General features: G+C 39.7%; 1 protein-coding gene across 1 annotated transcript; it reads right to left on the bottom strand.

The window, feature by feature from the left end:
* Window positions 1-236: 236 nt before the first annotated feature.
* Window positions 237-18329, bottom strand: RXFP2 (relaxin family peptide receptor 2). Its single transcript, XM_086476345.1, is given in 14 exon segments — window positions 237-478; window positions 1779-1857; window positions 1860-1941; window positions 1943-1997; window positions 4299-4697; window positions 6407-6445; window positions 6448-6621; window positions 8321-8400; window positions 13763-13834; window positions 13933-14004; window positions 15333-15404; window positions 16591-16662; window positions 17860-17985; window positions 18175-18329. Coding segments are annotated over 14 exon segments (1719 nt in total).
* Between the last annotated feature and the right edge of the window lie 611 nt (window positions 18330-18940).

Raw genomic sequence — 18940 nt, 5'->3', positions numbered from 1 at the left:
GCCCCAGTGCATAGTCTGCCTGCGTTTCATTCTGCAATACAGATCTCCACTGGTGAATGCAACAGTTGTAATTTTATTCTCCAGGAAGATGAATACAGAAATGGTAATGGCCAAGAAAGAGTCTACATATGAATCAGAAAGAGATTAATGCAACTGTAAGACAGTTAGATCCTGTTTCTGTTATCTTGCTGAGAAACTTCCACTTGTAGATTGGTAAGTGAAATTTAGTACTGTCCTCAGGAGTTATTTTTTAAAAATCCAAGCATAAATGAAGAGCTATGGGTGAGGGGATCATCTGTCCACGTGACTGAAGTGGCCAAAATGTTTTCATCATTTTTGAAAATTGCCTTCCTTCAATGACTGTCCAGTGACTGCTTCAACTTCTCCTTAAAGAAAGTATTTGAGAGAGTACAGAGAATGGGGTTCAATGCACTGTGTATTGGCAGAACAAATATCACTATCCAGGAAAGAACAGTGTCTAGGGAAAAAGGTAAGATAACTCGTGTGCTCAGTTGTAGGAATGCTAAAGAAGCAAATGTCCCTTTCTGTCATTTTTATTCAATGTCTTTTATTTTACTTTATGTCACGTCACTTAATATAATTTTTTGTGGAATGCTACTATAGTATTATTTTTACAAGAAAGGGGTTTTATTTCAACATTGCTCATTGTGGTTTTCATTGAATTCACCTTGGGTTTTCATGAGAAGGGGGAAAAAAAGAACTTTTCACTAGGTAGTGTATTTCTCTCTATCTACTGGAATTAATAAATACACTAAACATGAGCTGAAGTCCGTCTTTTTTTAAGATAGTATTTAATCCAAATCCCATACCTATTTTTTACATGGCAGTTTTCATTGGTACGTTTCAAAATGCCTTAGAAAAGCTATCATTATTGTCATTTTACAGAGGGAAACCTGGAGTACAGAGGGGTGAAGTGACTTGTGCGAAAGGCCGTGAGCTGGGCTGTGACTTGTGCAAAAGGCCATAGAGCCTTTCTATCATGAACCCCATGCCAGCCACAGTCATACACCTTCTGAGCACCCTCATGATGGCCGTGTTTTATTTTTAACAATCTACATGTAATCACGTTTCTCCTGGTTGCGCAACTGGAATTCAGTGCTCCCAATGAGGCTAAATATGTTTTATGCTAAAACCATTGACAGTTTACTATGTTTCTTTAATGCCTTTCATATTACAGAGAATTATTTACCCAGTTTTCTGCTAACATGAGGTATCATTTTTTTAGAATTATAATGGGAAAGCAGAATGCCTTTATTACTGTGTTATCTGTTAGCAGCTGCAAGGTTAGCAGTCTGCAGATAACCAGGGCAGTGACGGACAACTGTGACATTGTACAGCTCCTCCATGGGCTGGCAGGGGAGAGTCTATGCTGCCCTGCCTGTAACCTCCTCAGGAACCCTTGGAAATCATCGCCTGCACTTATAACTGTGATGTCTGGGTTGCTTAAAGACTCTCCTGTTGTAGTTTTTTTTCCCCGATGATCAAGCTAATGGACTTATCCATACGTATTACCATGGGATTTTGCAGCTGCAGCAGAGGAGAACCTCTTCACTGGGTAGCCCGTTCTGGTTCTCACCTACATACATGGATTGAAGATTGTATGTGTGTACTTTAAAGCTCAGTTTCTGAATGCAGAAGTCGTCAAATATTTTGGGCAATAGTTACTCTTCACCAGTGGTTAATTAGAAGTCCTCTGGCAGTATTGTTTGGTTTAAATTGAATTTTTAACGAGAGGAATGACACACACACTGCGTTACCTGGAATTTCCACCTGGAATAAGGAGAGGACTTCACTGGCAAAGACAGGAATCCAGCAGATGGCATCAGTGAATACTACTAAAAATAATATTGATTTGCAACAGCAGCACCCTTGCGTATATGACTCCTTATCTCTGATGTCTGAAAGGCAGTTTTTTGAACAACAAAACATGCTGACCTGTGAAAACACAATGATGATGGAGACCAGCAGGGTCACATCTGTGGAGAAACAAGTTTTGAAACAAATGGCATTGAAATGGTCTTTCTTTTCTTCCCTTGCTCCCAACCACTTCTCTGTTTCATTCTCTTCCATTATTTTTTTGTAATTTTTACATTAATGTATCTGTAGTACATAGATACCAATTTTATCTTAGAAACAGCTCCTCAGTATTCTCTAGTGTCACACAGCCTGCTCACATATCACGTTCCCATCTGTTACACAGCGAGATGTGAATAAGTTGTAAGAAGTTACTATAGAAACACAGTTAATACACAGTATGGGTGAGCTCGTGATTCCACAGAGATCTGGTCTCCTGACTAGAAATGCTGCAGTAAATTTGAAGCAGAAACTACCTGCAGGACTCTCATGTAGTACAGAAAGAACAACGTATTCCTCAGCAAAGTGAGAAACCAATCTGAGGCATATGTTCATTTCAGACTGGATTCCTCAGTCCTGTATAAATATCCATTCCAAATTACTGGTGGAAGAACACGTGCAGAGCAAGCTGTGCAACTTGGATTTTAATCACACCACACTGTGTTGAAGCGCAAGGCTTTTAACAGTTCATTAGATGGCAACTCCATGGACTGGAGTACTATGATAAGTAGCTGAGAGCCATTGAAGAAGCCATTTTTGTCAAGATCTCAGCAGCTGTATTGGGTTTATGTGGCAAGGTTTCTGTAGCGGCCGGGCTACAGGGGTAGCTACTGTGAGAAGCTGCTAGAAGCTTCCCCTATGTCCAACAGAGCCAATGACAGCTGGCTCCAAGACAGACTCGCCACTGGCCGAGACCGAGCCCATCAGTGGTGGTGGTAGAGCCTCTGTGAAAATGTGTTTAAGAAGGGGAAAAATACCTGTGCAACAGCAACTGCAGCTGAAGAAAGGAGTGAGAATATGTGAGAGCAACAACTCTGGAGACACCAAGGTCAGTGAAGAAGGAGGGGGAGGAGGTGCTCCAGGTGCCGGAGCAGAGAATCCCCTGCACCCCGTGGTAATGACCATGGTGAGGCAGGCTGTCCCCCTGCAGCCCATGGGTGATGGAGCAGATACCCACCTGCATCCCATGGAGGACTCCACACCAGAGCAGGTGGATGCCTGAAGGAGGCTGTGAACCCGTGGGAAGCCCACACTGGAGCAGGCTCCTGGCAGGACTGTGGACCCATGGAGGGAGGAGCCCACGTTGGAGCAGGTTTGCTGGCAGGACTCGTGACCCTGTGGAGGACCCATGTTGGAGCAGTCTATTCCCGTGGGACTGCAGACTGCACCCTGTGGAAAGGACCCACGCTGGAGCAATTTCTTAATGAACTCCAGCCTGTGGGACTCACACTGGAGAAGTCATGGAGGACTGTTTCCTGTGAGAGGGACCCTGCACCTGAGCATGGGGAGAGTGTGAGAAGCCCGTCCCCTGAGGAGGAAGAAGCAGCAGAAACAATGTGTGATGAACAGACTGTAACTCCCATTCCCTGTCCCCCTGTGCCCCTGGTGGGGAAGAAGTAGAGAAATCCTGGGCTATATCAAAAGCAGTGTGGCCAGCAGGTCAAGGGAAGGGATTCTCCCCATCTATTCTGCTCTGGTGAGACCCTCCCTGCAGTACTGTGTTCAGCTGCGAGACCCCCATCATAAGAAAAAGACAGCATGTGAGCAGGTCCAGAGGAGGGCCAAGAAGATGATCAGGGGGCTAGAGCACATCTCCTATGAGGACAGGCTGAGAGGGTTGGGGTTGTTCAACCTGGAGAAGAGAAGGCTCTGGAGAGACCTTATAACGGCCTTCCAGTACCTAAAGGGGGCTTATAAGAAAGATGGGGAGGGACTTTTTAATAGGGCTGTTGTGACAGGACAAGGCATAATGGTTTTAAACTGAAAGAGGGTAGATTCAGACTAGATATAAGGAAGAAGTTTCTTACAATGAGGGTGGTGAAACACTGGCACAGGCTGCCCAGAGAAGTGGCATGTGCCCCATACCTGGAAACATTCAAGGCCAGGTTGGATGGGGCTTTGAGCAACCTGATCTAGTTAAAGGTTTCCCTGCTTACTGCAAGGGGATTGGAGTAGATGACCTTTAAAGGTCCCTTCCAACCCAAACTGTTCTGTGATTCTATGATTCTATGACAAATGTGCAGCCAGCACACAGCACATGAGGCCCTGGTCCTTTTGTGGGCCTTTGGGAAGTATTACAACTTGAACATTAGTAACGTAGTGAAAAGTGCACCTATCACCTACAGTGAATGTTCTGTAGACTGACAGTCAGTTTTCCCAGTAAAATAATATTAATCAGTAATTATAGTAAAAATTAAACTTCCTAAGAAATATATCAAGGGAATAATGTTGCCTCCCGTTTCTTCTATTCAATGGGAAACAAACTCCATTTTCCCTCTAATAATTACCCCAAAATTCCTCACCCTAGAATGCGATTGTTGCTGTGGTAAATCCAGCAATCCATACAGATAGAAAAATCACTACTGTCTGTTGCTTTCCAGGACAGATATTACTGAAGGGAAAGACAATCACTAAATACTTTCCCAAGGTCAGATACGTCAACAACAGGACTGATCCCTCTGTAGATGGCATGGCAGTGGACCCTGTGATATAGCACGGTAAAATTTGTATCCACAGCACAGAATAATTTTTGTACTGTCCACAGTATTTAACATCAAAAACTCCAATGAAGAACGAATAGACCCCCATTAGACAATCAGCACCTATTTAAGAAATAGGATTTAGAGTTTACTGAAAAATAGCAATGAAATGCTTTATGTATAGTATATGTACATGTTCAGCCAAACCCTGGCTGACATTCAAAAACAATTTAACCCTGTGTTCGTGGCATCAGAATTCATGTGCTGTGGGCCTATGAGACCCCTGGTCATAAACGGGAGAGTCGAAGCTGGTGTCAGGTTCTAAGAGTGGAAGTGTTGCCAAATAGGGCTCCCATGAGTATGCAATGACCCAGCGTCAATTTCCCTGGCTGTGGCCAACACGGTGGTTGTTGCAAACAGCAGAATACTGAATCGCTGCAATATTTGGCACACAAGCAGCCATCCCTGGAGAGAAGCTGCAGCAATGTCTGGGCACTGCTCAGGGTACGGATGGTTCAATGGTGGAGTTTCAGCCAGGAGCAAGCTGAAAGAATCTCAGGCAGAGTGTGTGTGACCTGGCAGGTCTATCGCACTGTATAGTATATACATGGCACTATATAATAAATAGACAGAAGATCTCTGATATCTTGCCTGGGATTCATCTCTTCTAATTTTACACATCCACAATATGTATCTGTTAACAAGATGAATTCATTTTACCTGACTTCAGCCATTTACAAAGCTGAAGATCTCAGCCAGACGTGCCTGGGCTGTCTTTGCAGTCAATGAAATCAACAGGTGTTTTCAGGACATGATTCATTAGGCCTACTTGGGATGTATTTTTTAGAGTTAGGTAAATTGCAATTCATTGACTATAAAGAGAGAGCAAAGTGACTGGTTCATAGACATCTGCGCTGTAAACATCTGAAGTCATGCAAGATAAAATCTTTTCTGTGTGGAGTTAACATGCAGTCAGAAAGCAGAGTTTGTAGGCTTGGCTAACTTGAGCAAAGAGCAAGGAAGTAATAATAGCTCTTGTATGCTTTTAAAGGGTTAATCACTGGAAAACAGTGTCATGCTATTGCACCGTAAGCTTGCAAAGCAGGATTTGGCCACAGCAAGTATGAATTTGGTCCCACATTTCTATTGCCCCGAGGATTCTCAATTTAGGAACAACTGCTGGACAGGATATGGTGCAATCATTTGGAAATACTCACATTTTGAAACACACAATTCAAAAATAACAGAACACTTACCAGTTCCTCTGCCAAAAAAAAGGAGATTAGAATAGAATAGAATAGAATAGAATAGAATAGAATAGAATAGAATAGAATAGAATAGAATAGAATAGAATAGAAATTTCAGTTGGAAGGGACCTACAATGATCATCTAGTCCAACTGCCTGACCACTTCAAATGGTGGTAATTTGATACATCACAGAATAAATTCAGACAGCAAGTAGTCTAACACTAGCTAGCTTGTCCGTAATCTTTAATGCTGAATGAATAGTAGTAATTCATAAAGTAAAATGTTAAAGTTTCATAGGTTCTTTCTACACATCTTGACTACCTAAAGTCAAGGAATTGAAGGACCTTGGTTATTTTTTGATACTTTCATTTAGAATATCAGAAAATAGGGCAAAAATAGATAATGCATAATATTTTTAAGTGTTACAAAACTAGTATGTGTCTAGAATGCAAACTAAGATTATTTGAAAATGTATAATGTTATGTATTATATATAATATAATAATGTAGTATACAGTACTATATTAATAAATTAATTTTATTAATGTACGAATGAAATCAATGTATTATGAATACCTTTAATACATACATACAAAACTTTTATAGATGTGGTGTGCGTCTTTCTGATCTCATTCTGGTGACAGGATTTCCAAAACATGTAACGCAAGCTATGACCCACATGAACGCTCTCAGAACATTGTTAGCTAAGAGACCTTCAAATGATGAAATCCCATCTGCTAATGATGTCCATATTTGCATGTGGAGTGCATAGAAGCAATAAGCAAAACTTTTTGAAGCAGCTAAAAGTAAAGAAATGAACATGCAATGCTGCTGGTTAAACACCAGTCAGCGTCACAGTTACATACCAGTTATGCAATTAGGTGCAAGGAGCTGGAAGAGAATAAACTGTAACAAAATAGTTCCTGGTACATATAAGGGGCATGATGTGAGAGGTATTAAATCACGGGAGGATGTACTTAGGAGGTTGGTAGCAGCTCATACCCTTTGGTCCCCAGTAATGATGCTGGTGGTAGTGGCTGCAATCACCTGTGATTTCCTTCAGGTCTTCATAATATGCAATTAGGGCATTGCCCTTTGTTCATCTATGACTTGAGAGGAATGGTCAGAGCTGGTATATTTTTTTGTTTTCACAAACCTTGTAAGGACTTTGCTTTGCTACTCTTTGTTGTCAGTGTGCAGGTGAATGTTCTTCATAAGCAGATCTTTTACTGTCCTTGGCAGCAGGATTTTGCCTGCCTTAACAGATTGTGGAATGTCTGTTGAATGACTTAAATTTGGGAATGAACATTATCACATCTTAAATGCTTCAATTCCTTGACCATTATTCAAATAACTAGTTCTCTGCTTCAGTGGCAGTGCTGTCATAACGAAGGCTTGTGGGACAGGACATAAGGGCTCTAATATAGCAAAGCCTACAAGAGCAGGGTTGTTTTGAAATGTGTCCTTACATCCCATTGACTTCTACAAGATTTAAAAATATGTTCTGGTATATATAAAAAAATAAAGCATGAAGAATAGATCTGCCAATAAAATTCTATTGTGATATAATTGTGAAATATATGAACGATGATATATCAAATTTTGAAAGTTGATGTAGTCTTATTGATTGTATCCACCATGTGCTGGTAAGTCAGTGAACAGTAGCTGATTTGAGTTTTATTTTTCAAGAAGTAGTAAAGAATGAAGGAAAGAGTATAATATGAACTCTTTAGAAACAAAGTTGGAAAGAACATTGTATGGTTGAAGAAGATGCTTGTGTTCATGACATAGAATAAGCAATATAAATATTTAGGAACAATTCTAGACTGAAAGACCTAAGAAGGAAAAAATAAGCCTGAAGATTTCTCATCAAGAATGACATTTTAATTATGTAGAGAGGCAAGAGACATTTAGTGTATATCCTGGCTGGCATTGAATGTGAAAATGTGACACTCCTAAAGCCCTTTGCCTCAGCTCAGGGATTGTAGTTCAGAGACACCTGGTGTTACTGGCATGTAGCTGTGACAGACAGTGAAGGCAAAAGGCATCCTTTATGATAGCGAATTAAGATGTCTGTACAGCACACATTCTATCTTTTCTGTGAACATACATGGCATTTATTCATGTCCAAAATATAATCACTTTTCTGTTTCTTAACTCAGTTCCCAGTTTTGGTGCACATGGATGAGGTATTCTGCTTCTGCCTGCTAAGCTTAAGGCTACAGTAACTCCCAAGTAAGCAAACAGTTTTATTTATTCCACTTCAGCCAGAGTGTGAAGGGCAGAAGAAGAAGTGATGTGGTATGATCTAGAAATGAGGGAGCAAAATGAGGAGCATGTTTCCTTTCTCTGTTTAAAATAGTGAAATATTTCATCTATTTTTGCAGAAATTGGGTTACCAGTGGAATTAATAAATATGGAAAAGCAACACCCTGGGATGGTTTTGGACATTTTTATATGGACCTCCCACCCCCTTAATTACCCCTTCTTTTATTTTGCATACAAACATGTGGGAGAGGTTCCTCATACGTTGAAACATTCTTCTGTTTATATTTAGAATCTCAATCATTTCCAGGTATCTGTAAAATGTGTAAATACTATGATCTGCAAATAAATTATATGGAATAGGGCTTTCTGTAGTTATCAAATTATTACACAAACAAGCCTTTTCTTAAATCATAGGTCTTAAAGAAACTTTATTATGGAAGAATCCTGACTACATTCAGTAAGAATGATCCTACAACTGTTCATCTCATCGAAGTTTTTACTGGAAGATTTTATTGTAGGGATGTGCATTTAGCCTGAACTCCTTTTGTAGTTATGCCATTCGACAACTGATGCAATATCCATTAAGGAAAGCACAAGAAGTGATTGCACAGGTTTTTGTCTCCTTCCCTTGGTGCTAAGCTGAGCTGCTCACAGCAGTGCGATTTAAGATCTTATTATTATAAACCTTGGCCAGAGGGCCTTCCGACTAACAAAGGAGTCACAGAACTGAAAGCACTAATAAGCCCCAAACAGGCAGAGATTAAAGACAGCTTCTGCCATGAGAATCAGAACAAGAGAGGAAGAAATAAGGCAAGAAGGCAAAACGTATAATTCTCTCAGCTTTTCCTTGGGGAAGCGAGAAATCCCCTCCATTGTTCAAGGTAAGATCGCCCTGCAAGATTTTGAAGAGAAATCCAAAATACTGGGAGGTAGCTGTGGGCCAGCTGAGGAAAGACAAGGGTACTGACAGTCTTTTGGGGTTGAATTACTGGAAGCATCTGCTGTAGACAATACAGACAGACCTCCCTTTGGAAGGACAGACAAACATATAGACAGTCTAGTAGGCTGAGGGAAGCTGAATATTTTGTCATGTTTCTGGAGAAACCATAGGTACTAGCTGAGCAGCAGAAGCTGCAGCAGTGAATGATTCAGTAGTGGCGTGTACACCTAGAAGTACAAATCACTGAAGAGTGTGTGTTTGCAGATGAGGACCTGGGCCTTCCTCCATTAGCCACCCAAAGCACTAAGATTATTTATTTATTTGTTTGTTTTCTTTTCTAATTTTGTAGATTCAGGCGTCTGGGTTGGGTTTTATTTCACCTGACATCAGACCTCCTCACATTAGCTGAGTTTCCTTTAGAGTCAGTGCAGAGAAGCATCTCTTTGGACATGGCTAGGTCAAATGACTCTTGTCCTGCAAGGTTTCTTGTTGTCTGCTGAGAGTAGAGGGAGCTTCACAGAGAATAAATCTTTGGAAAAATAGGCTAAAATATATCAGAAAGTTTAACATTAGAAAATACTGGTTTGAATAACCAGACAACATAAAACACGCATGTTATATCTGCATTGGTAAAATTAAGAGGACCAAGACATGGACGTAAGGAGCTGTCCATACTGCTTCATTGTTTTGTCCCTACTGAGCTAGTTAGGCTAGACAGATTTACTAGCACACATGGAGCCTAGGGACCAAAGATACTTAGAAGGACCAGTCACGATGTGCATGTGATGAGACAAAGGGATGTTTAGGTGCAGGTAGGTTCCTCCCTGCCCCCACAAGAGTGACAGTGGAGCACAGAGCTAAAGGAGAAGGGTATAGTCAAGGGCAGGCGTGGTGTATGTGCAGCAGGTATAGACTGCCTTATCTGAGGCAAGAGGGATGCAGAGCATTGAAAACTGTTCGTCTGGAGTGCCATGGGGCAACCCGCTTTGCTCACGTCGTGTGCCAAGGAGAAAGCACAGGCTGTAGAGGTACAAGGCAGGCAACTGGGGACACCTGTGAGCAGAAGCGTTTTACAAAATTTTTACTTCTGTTCTGCTGTAATACAAACAAGAGCAGGACAACAATGGGTGTACATGACTATCCAAACAGATCCTGAGGAAATACCAATAACAATTAAAATGAACCCTGAAAACAAAATAATGAAGTATAGCCCTTCCTGTATCCGTGACATGGCATGACTCAATGGGACTTGCTGGCTGGGCAGGACATACACTCCATACATCAGGGAAATGTGATATTAAATATTGGTAAAAGGAAAATGTTTGTATAGTATTACATACATACAAGCAAAGCCAGTACTGGCACTGAGAGCCTTAAAAGCGTTCAACTTGATAAAAATCCTAATGGTGATAGAGCCATGAAAGGACACTTTGTGTACTGAATATATTCAGTGAGCATTTCCTGAAGTGTCTGAAAGCAGAGCTTCACTCTGCAGCATCCCAACAGACCTTCAGTCTACAGATTCAGTGTCAAGAGTGCAAATGCTGGAGGATTAGCGAACACGATAAGGCCAGAAACAGTGATAGAACTTCATTATTTTGCACATTTAACTATAACGGAAACAAAAAAGAAGCCATGGGAGTAGGTTATTTGATTAGTTGTGCTCCAAACAGGAGGATAAACTCCTGGCATAATCAGAGCCACCTGTAGCCACCTGACAGAGGCAAAAACACTAACAGAAACCTGCCATATTAAGGGGGTCCATTGCAGTAGGCACTCGGTGCAGGTACTGGCGTACTCGGACTGCAGGGTATCATTTTCACCTCACCTGTTGGGCAATAGCATTTCAAAGGATTTGATACAATATCTGCACAGATGCTGTTTTAGGGAAAGGCGCGTGAAATACTGGAAGAGTGACAGGAACTGAAATCTTGTCAATGATGCTCTACTAACATGAAAAACAAACCCCATATTCTATTCATACAATGCATCTGGCATAACCCGAAGCTGATTCACAGCAATGCCAAGACAGTGTACAAATGATATATTCTGAACATGTTTTAGAAAAGAGAAACATCATAACTGAATCAAAAAGAAAAATAACAAAATTACCAAGTCAGGCGATCTGCTTAGATAAAAGGCACTTGGGTTGTCATATCCCTTTGAAAAGACTTTAATGAAAGAAGAAAAATAACTGATCCCAAGGATTCCAAATACGGTTTAGGAAGAACATATTAATCTGTCAAGATGGGAAAGGAAAGCCTGAATTTGAAAGAATTTGGAAGCCAGAATGGAAGAGACGAGTAATGACTTACCTGTTTGTGAAGCGCAGCAGAAACAGAGCTGCAGGGAACTTCTGACAGATGTGACAATTTGTGTGTAGTATCTACCCAGGCCTTACAACCAACAGAAACAATGTTATTGCTATGGCTGTGTCAAGATTGCCCAGAGAGGTGGTAGATACCTCGTCCTTGGAAACATTCAAGGTCAGGTTTGATGGGCCTCTGAGAAACCTGATCTGGTGGAAGATGTCACTGCTCACTGCAGGGGGGTTGGACTAGATGGTCTTTAAGGTCCCTTCCAACCCAAACCATCCTGTGATTCTATGATTCTATGAATAAGACTACGAGAGTGCTTGTGTCCATTATAGGAAAAGATTAAATCCCAAGTTATAAACTCCAGAGCTCTAGTCCTAAGGCAGACATGCCTTTGATACCTAATCTGGGATCAGGGATTCTGGTATTTCCAGATAACCTAGTAGATGTTCCTGCTTCAGCTATTCCCAGCTGTATTGTCTGTTTCGCTTCTAGGAAGACACAGGGAAGGTTCTTTTTGACAAAAATTTCAAGTTTTATTTGAGGATTTGGTTTGGCTATTCTCCTGGCCTAAGCCAAGAGGCATTTTTTCCACTGCAATTTTAAACTTTAAAAACTCTTTTTTGGATTATATACTGTCTATCCCATGAAGTAAAATGCCTGTCATCCTGTCAGCAAGGCTTCTGGAAAAATGAATGATTACTGAAATCACTTTGTTCTGGTTAATTCTAGCCCAGTTAGATTTCAGGGGGGTGACATTATGTCTGTCTTACATTCTTTGTTCCTGTACTACATGTTCTTATTTGGAAATGCAGATCAGACAATCATTTTGACAGGCAGTCATGTGGTACTATTACACTGGCAGTACCATATCTCAGATACCTCACGTCTCTCAGATTGAAATAGCTACACTGGTCAAGGTTTGTATAGCAGCAGAGCACATCTCCATCCATATTTCAAAACAATGTCCTGTTTTATTATTACGGTCTTGTTTCTGCAGTGGCTTGTGGACTAGAATATTGATACTTGCTGCATCTAATTCTGTGAATAGTAATGAAACAAAGAGCTGTAATGCAACTTCAAAAAGAATCTAAAAGAAGTTACACTGGCAGAGCTGCTGCATGATTGACTCAGTTATCCATCAAAAACCATGTGAGGTGCCCTGGAGACACCCATTTGAGATGCCCATGCACAGCTGTCTGATAAGACAGAAGACCTACAAGACACCTGTGGTCTTATGGATTAGCAGGTGACAGCCGGGTGGGATAGATACCTAAGGACATCTCCAATGACATCAGAGTCCTGCACTGGTCAACTGAATAAGCCAGTGGTGAACACAGGCACTGGGATCTGGAGAACGGCTTATGTCAGCCTAGACTTGCTTTTGGTTTTCTGAATGGCTCTCTGGACTAATATTCTATCTAGTATTATTTGGCACATCCTGTGGTATCTGAGACATCCATGTGGGCAGGCAGACATGACACAGAACCCATGAAAGACCAAAGACTTTCTGGAGTGAGGATGCTGTAGAGATGTCAAAAAGCACTAGACAGCTGAAACAATCACCTAAATTTTGCCCTTACTGTAGTGACTTAAGACACATTGATTAAGCAGTTACCCTTGGACACTTAGCGGGGTCTGCGTAAAGGAACTGAATATTGCCCTGTGTGCTGACTTCCTCACAGTGTTTCCCACTGTGTATCATGGGAGAATAGCAAACAGTGAGTTGCAGGAAAGCTGTTCAGATTAATGATTCAGATTAATTCAGGATGTTCTCCTTTTGCTTAACAAAAAAAATAGTGTGAATTTAAAAATAACATTTGGTTCTTCTTTTGGACAGCTTTTTGAGAAAAAGCCGTACGACACAGAGTGGCAATTTTAAAAAAGATGTTGTAGTCTTTTCAACCTTGAATCCAATGAAATTATAAGATGTACTTTTAGATGAGGGTGAATCTTCACAAATTAAATAACAAATAAGGAAACTTCTGAATTTGAGCTTTGTGTAAAATACTTAATTTAAAAGAAACCTCAGCCCTGCAAAGTGGGTATTTTATAAACCACACCAAAGAAGAGTTTATAGAAGATTTAAAATATTTGTTACCATTTATTTATGATCTTATCTGCCCAGGCGCCCTAGCTGTACTCATTGTGTAATTTGTTCTTAACTTCTGTGATTTGATTGCTCCTAGGTTTATCATCTGTGAATAGCAGCAATACTGAGCAAACTGTATGGCTGGAATTTGTGTATCTTAGCTTGCTACCTTAGGATGTTGAAGCAATAGAAATTAGAAGTACATTCAGCATCTTGTAGAATGGCAATCAATACTTTACACACCTTTTGTAATTGATGAATATTTATCCTGGAAAGAAAGGATATTATTTAGTATATGTTAATAAAATGTTTCAGGTTTTATGTACAACGACTGAAGCTGCTGAAGACTTTCAATGTGGTCTTCAGAGAGGTGAGAAAGTGGGTTGAAAGACAGATTGCTAAAGAAACAAAAACTGTTTCTTATTTTATTTCAGGAAAAAGGCAAGCTAAATGAGTACATTTTAAGTTCGGTTGGGAATTCTCGTTTATAACTTAAAGCTTTTGTAAATACTTCATGTCTTTAAAAAGATAACATGGTAATTCTGTAATCATGTTGCTGCACAGATCCCTTTGAGAAATACAGAGAAAAAAACCATATTCATCCTCAGTATTCCACCCCATCCTTAGTATTCCACCCAACCCTTTCAACACATAAGCTTTACGTACTCTAAGACTCAGATTTTCTCCTTTTTATAGGTGAGGAGGTATGCTACCTTAGTTAAAATTTTAGTAGCAGCAAAATTAGCTTTTATCATTACTTCAGTTCATCCAATACTTCCTTGCTCTGATTTTATCCAGAAGTCACTTTGAAGCCAGTTGGTACAGGCACTGATGTTTGGTGATTGCTAAACATGGATCATTTTCGCTCTGATTCATCATAACTAATTCAGCTGAGGTGTCTAATTTGGGAACCTGGTTGCCTGAGGGTCTCTCTATAATTTATGAACTTAATAATTGCTGAGAGGTGAGATGAATCAAAGCCTAATTACACAGATGTGAAGCTTTCACATTTAATATAGGTAGAATATGGAAAAACAAAGGAAAAAACTATTTTAAAAATCCCACAGTAAATTCAATGCTGAAGATAGGAATTAGTGAATGAGTTTTCACCATGCCAGCAAATCAGTGCCTATAAAAAATAACATCAGTTGCTACTCTCCTTCCACAGCCAGTAGCAGCCTGTTTCAATCACTCATGTCACTCTAGTCACTAACAGCTCCCCTTCTTCAAGGTTTGCCTTCTCTTTTCTGCTTCTACACCTTCTGCAGCTGTTTTATTTTTCTGCCTAGACATCTCATACCAGATAATAAGGCAACCAAAACCCAGATGCAGTGTGACTACTTTATATGCAGATGAGCCTAATGCATACATGCTTATCCCCAGGGGAAGTGGCAGTCTCAAATCTTGAAGTAGGTTCCTAAGTTCCCCCGGCAGCTACTAGGAGAGGCTGGTTCACCTCCAGAGCACAGACATGCTGCCCTAGCTATCTCTCTATAGACTGTACAGGGAATATATATACTCCCAGGGTGTGAGCTGAAGCAAATGAAAACTGTAGTATTGGCTCCAGAGGACCCAGGTGAAGCTGGGCACCTGTATGCCCAGAAGGGAGGGAGCCTGATGATCACTGGAACAGAGGGAGACGTTGTTTTTCAGCCCATACAACTATGTCTGTTTGTAAAACCCTGAAAGTCTTGGAATAAGTTTCCTCCTGCGCTGCGATGCTGCCCTAAGCACTACCTGCAACTCCCTCTTGCCAGATATCTTTCTGTTCCCCTACCTTTGATTCGGCATGGCCTCCTGCCTCACCTTTGGCAGGAAAGGTGCAGTACACTCACAGATTACAGGCATGTAATAGCTCACACTCTATAATTTAAAAATAGTTTTTAGAAAGCTCACAATTCCACCAAATCTTTTAATGAGGAAAAGGTATTTGCAGGCAGCAAGTGAATTTGATTTCCATGAAGAAATCTGTAAAGTAAAATATATATTAGAATAAGTACTTAATGATTCAATTTAATATGTAGAGCTAATTTCATGTTTCAGTATGACTACTTGGCTTTTTATTTTTCTAGTTGTATAAGAAGTCACCATCCCTGGAGGTGTTTAAGAGACGGGCAGATGTTGTACTTAGGGACATGGTTTAGTGGTGTTGGTAGAGCTAGGACAAAGGTTGGACTCGATGATCTTGAAGGTCTCTTCCAACTGAAACTGTTCTATGATTCTATGATTCTATAAGTTACACACAACTCTGGGTAATTTTTCCAAGCTGTAACAACGTGTCTTATTGTAGTCAGTGCAAAAGAAACCTATGCAAGACTAAGTAATTAGTTAAGTAAAACTTTCCTTAATTTTAATTAAAAACAAGCAAATTACAAAGCAAAAGAGAACTATGGAATTTTGTTTGATTAAAGGCTCTGGGATTTGCTATCCAGACAGAAATTCTGCATGTTTAAATTTAGCTTTTTTTTTGCTTTTGCTCTCACTACGATTGATATACTCCCACTGCAGGGAGTTCCTGTTCCTTGCTGGTAAGACACCATGTGTATAACACCAAGGAGCATTTTATATTTCTTAAACTGTAGAATTTTTATTCATGAACATGATCCTCCTTCAGATTCTGCTTTTCTTGTCCCGTGTATTATAGGAGATATAACTGAATATAAAAAAACTAGAAATGTGAGTTATTACTTTATACCAATATATTTAATTTTAGCAGCAACAAAATGTTTTGCTCCAGTTTCTTGCAAAGGGAAAACCCATTCTGAAGGAGGAATGGATTCAACAAGAAAAAATATCTGCAGGTTGAGGTACAGGCATACTATATTTTTTCTGCTCCGTGATCAGATTGCAAGTCCCAGGATTTAGTGGAGTTTAAAAAGCACCCTGGTGCTCATGATCTGATCACAAGGCAAAAATGATACAGTGTGCCTGTTTCTTACTCTGTTTGTTGAAACAAGTGATGCTGGCAATTGCCAAAAGGTGCCATGTGACTGCGCATACAATAATTCAATTAATTGTAAGGAATACCTCCTTGACAATAGCACAGCTGTCCCAATGAGGCTTTATACATTGAGACAAATCCTGTGTTGAGGACTGAGAGTCACGCATATTCAAAAGGGTTTTGTTGCCTTATTTTCATATTTCTTTTACTTACAATACAGTGAGTGCATTGCATTCCAGGAAGGTGGTATCGGTTAAGGCCTTAATATGATTGCCTTCAAAATCCCTGAATAACAATAAGGGAAGTGGTTTTATTCATGTGTTGTGTGATAGTTTTTCAGGAGAGAGTTTAAGCTCTGGGCTAGTCTTCTTTTTTTTGACCTTCCTTTATTTCTTTCTTGCAAAATTAGTCTGAATTTATTACCTGGTTTTGAATACGAATGTAAATGTCAAATAAAGCAAATTATACCCTTATCTTTGTTGTAATTTTGTCTCTATTTATGGCCAGCTGACCAGCCATTTCAACAATAATAAGCTGATACATTGGCATTTCTTATGTGTAATCCTCGTACCAGAGTAAGCAGAGACCACTAGGTGGAGATTTTACATTTAATTGCAGTGTCTATCTCTATATTCTAAGTTATACTTAGGATAAACACACATTCACAATAGCCGATTTAATTTTCATTGGGAAACTAAAGTGAAAGACAGAATTTTGCTAAACTCATGAGAGTCATGAAAAGAAGAAGCAGCTCTAAAGATTTATGTTTGCAGAGGACTGTGGGGTTTTTTAGACAGTCATTTGAAACACTGTGTGGTTCAACTTTGGCAAGGTTATACTTTTTTAGAATGTCACACCTTTAAAAGTGACTTGGTCTAGCAGCATAAATAAATGACGAATTTTTCTCTTCACAGAAAAAGATATATTCATTTATCAGATAAAACTTTTGCATAATTTACTTACCTCATTTAATAAGAGGGCTTGACTACAGATCTTCTTGGGAAGAGTCTCAAGTGAACGGTTTATCATTGATCTTCATAAATTAAAACATGGTTAGAAAACAAGATGTTTTATCATACTTCATAACACAAAATGTAAGTGTAAGAAAGATATGCAAATGTAAACTTTTGAGAGAAGAATCCAAGATCAGATTTAGTTACATTGCTTTGAAATTTAAATTAAATTTAGATTTTACAGAAACTACACAAGAAAAAAGTTGAAGTTACCAGTAGCAAAACATAGCACAAATAGTTACTTTTGATACATTGTGTTTATAGGCAATGGATTCATTGAATGACGAAGAAATATGCTATATTGAACAATTCAGAAAAAAAATGTGTTTATTAAATAATTTACATTCTCTGTACTGTTACTCAATGTTTTCCACACATGCTGTGACCTCCATCAAACTCTTTCCAATGGGAGCTGGTAAGGATGGAAAGGTATTTCAGCTGCTGCTCCATCCATTGCTTCAGGGCTCACTCTGTGAAGCCTGGTCCAAAGGCTACTGGCGCCAATTCTGATACCAACAGCTGACTGCCAGGAGCTTGGGTCAATGAATCATTAAAAACACAAAGTTCTTTATCTTCTTTGCTGTGAGCCAAGGGACTAGCAACAAAAAATTTTCTGCTAACAAAACCAAATCATTTATTTCCCTGGATACTATTAAAACCAGCTGATAGCTTTTCTAAGAAACCAAGATTGTACTTTTCAGGTGCTGATTTACTTGATGAGAATGATTGAAAATGCTTATAGGACTTCACATCTCCCTCTCACATACTGTAAGCTCTGCCTTACGTGGAATTTTCTGTTACAGTCATCACAGGGATATCTGCATGGGAAATTTTCCAAGTACCTACATGCTGTTTCAGTTTTCTAAAAGGAGCTGCTATAGGTGTTGGCCAGTTGTATACAAGGATTTCCAGTTTAGATAGCAAGGTCTCAGTAGGCATTCTGAGAGAAGAGATGATTCTAAACAGTTTTACAACTTCAGGAATGTGCTTTAGTTTTAATAGATACATAGTAAAGATATTCCTAGCATGGAAGACACCTATGAGAAATCCAAATCCAAATGTGCATCCAGATGTGGTAGGCATGGGGAGTTGACAAGCATGATTCCTTCACGAAGATGTTTGAAAGTCTTAAACAAAGAAACAAACTTGGAGGAAAACCAAAAAGATAGAAAGGAAAGCTACTCGGATCTTGAACACCACCAATGTGAAAATGTGCAAGAGCAATACTTATTAAAAAGCCAAAGACTTTATCTCAGTAGATAACTGCTGTGAAATTTTCACTATTGGGCTATAATCTATAACTCTGGAAAGAAATAGTAGTTTGCTTCATCACCAATCCATGTACAGAAAAAATGAAAAAATGGCTGAGATGAGCAAATCATGAGGGAGCTTTTCCTCTGCAAATCCGAAATAACTAGACCTAGATATTATCTCCAGAAATTGAAACATAACCTGGGTGATAAGGAGTTGCAAGCTTCAGCAGCCGTTCCAATTTTTGTGTGTACATTGTCATTTACAGACATAGCTTTACTGCCTTGTCCCGTTCTTTT

This window comes from Leptosomus discolor, chromosome 1, assembly GCF_034619465.1.
Source record: "Leptosomus discolor isolate bLepDis1 chromosome 1, bLepDis1.hap2, whole genome shotgun sequence".
Lineage (NCBI taxonomy): Eukaryota > Metazoa > Chordata > Aves > Leptosomiformes > Leptosomidae > Leptosomus > Leptosomus discolor.
Note: the sequence above shows the minus strand (reverse complement) of the source record. Positions and strands in the feature narration are given on the sequence as shown.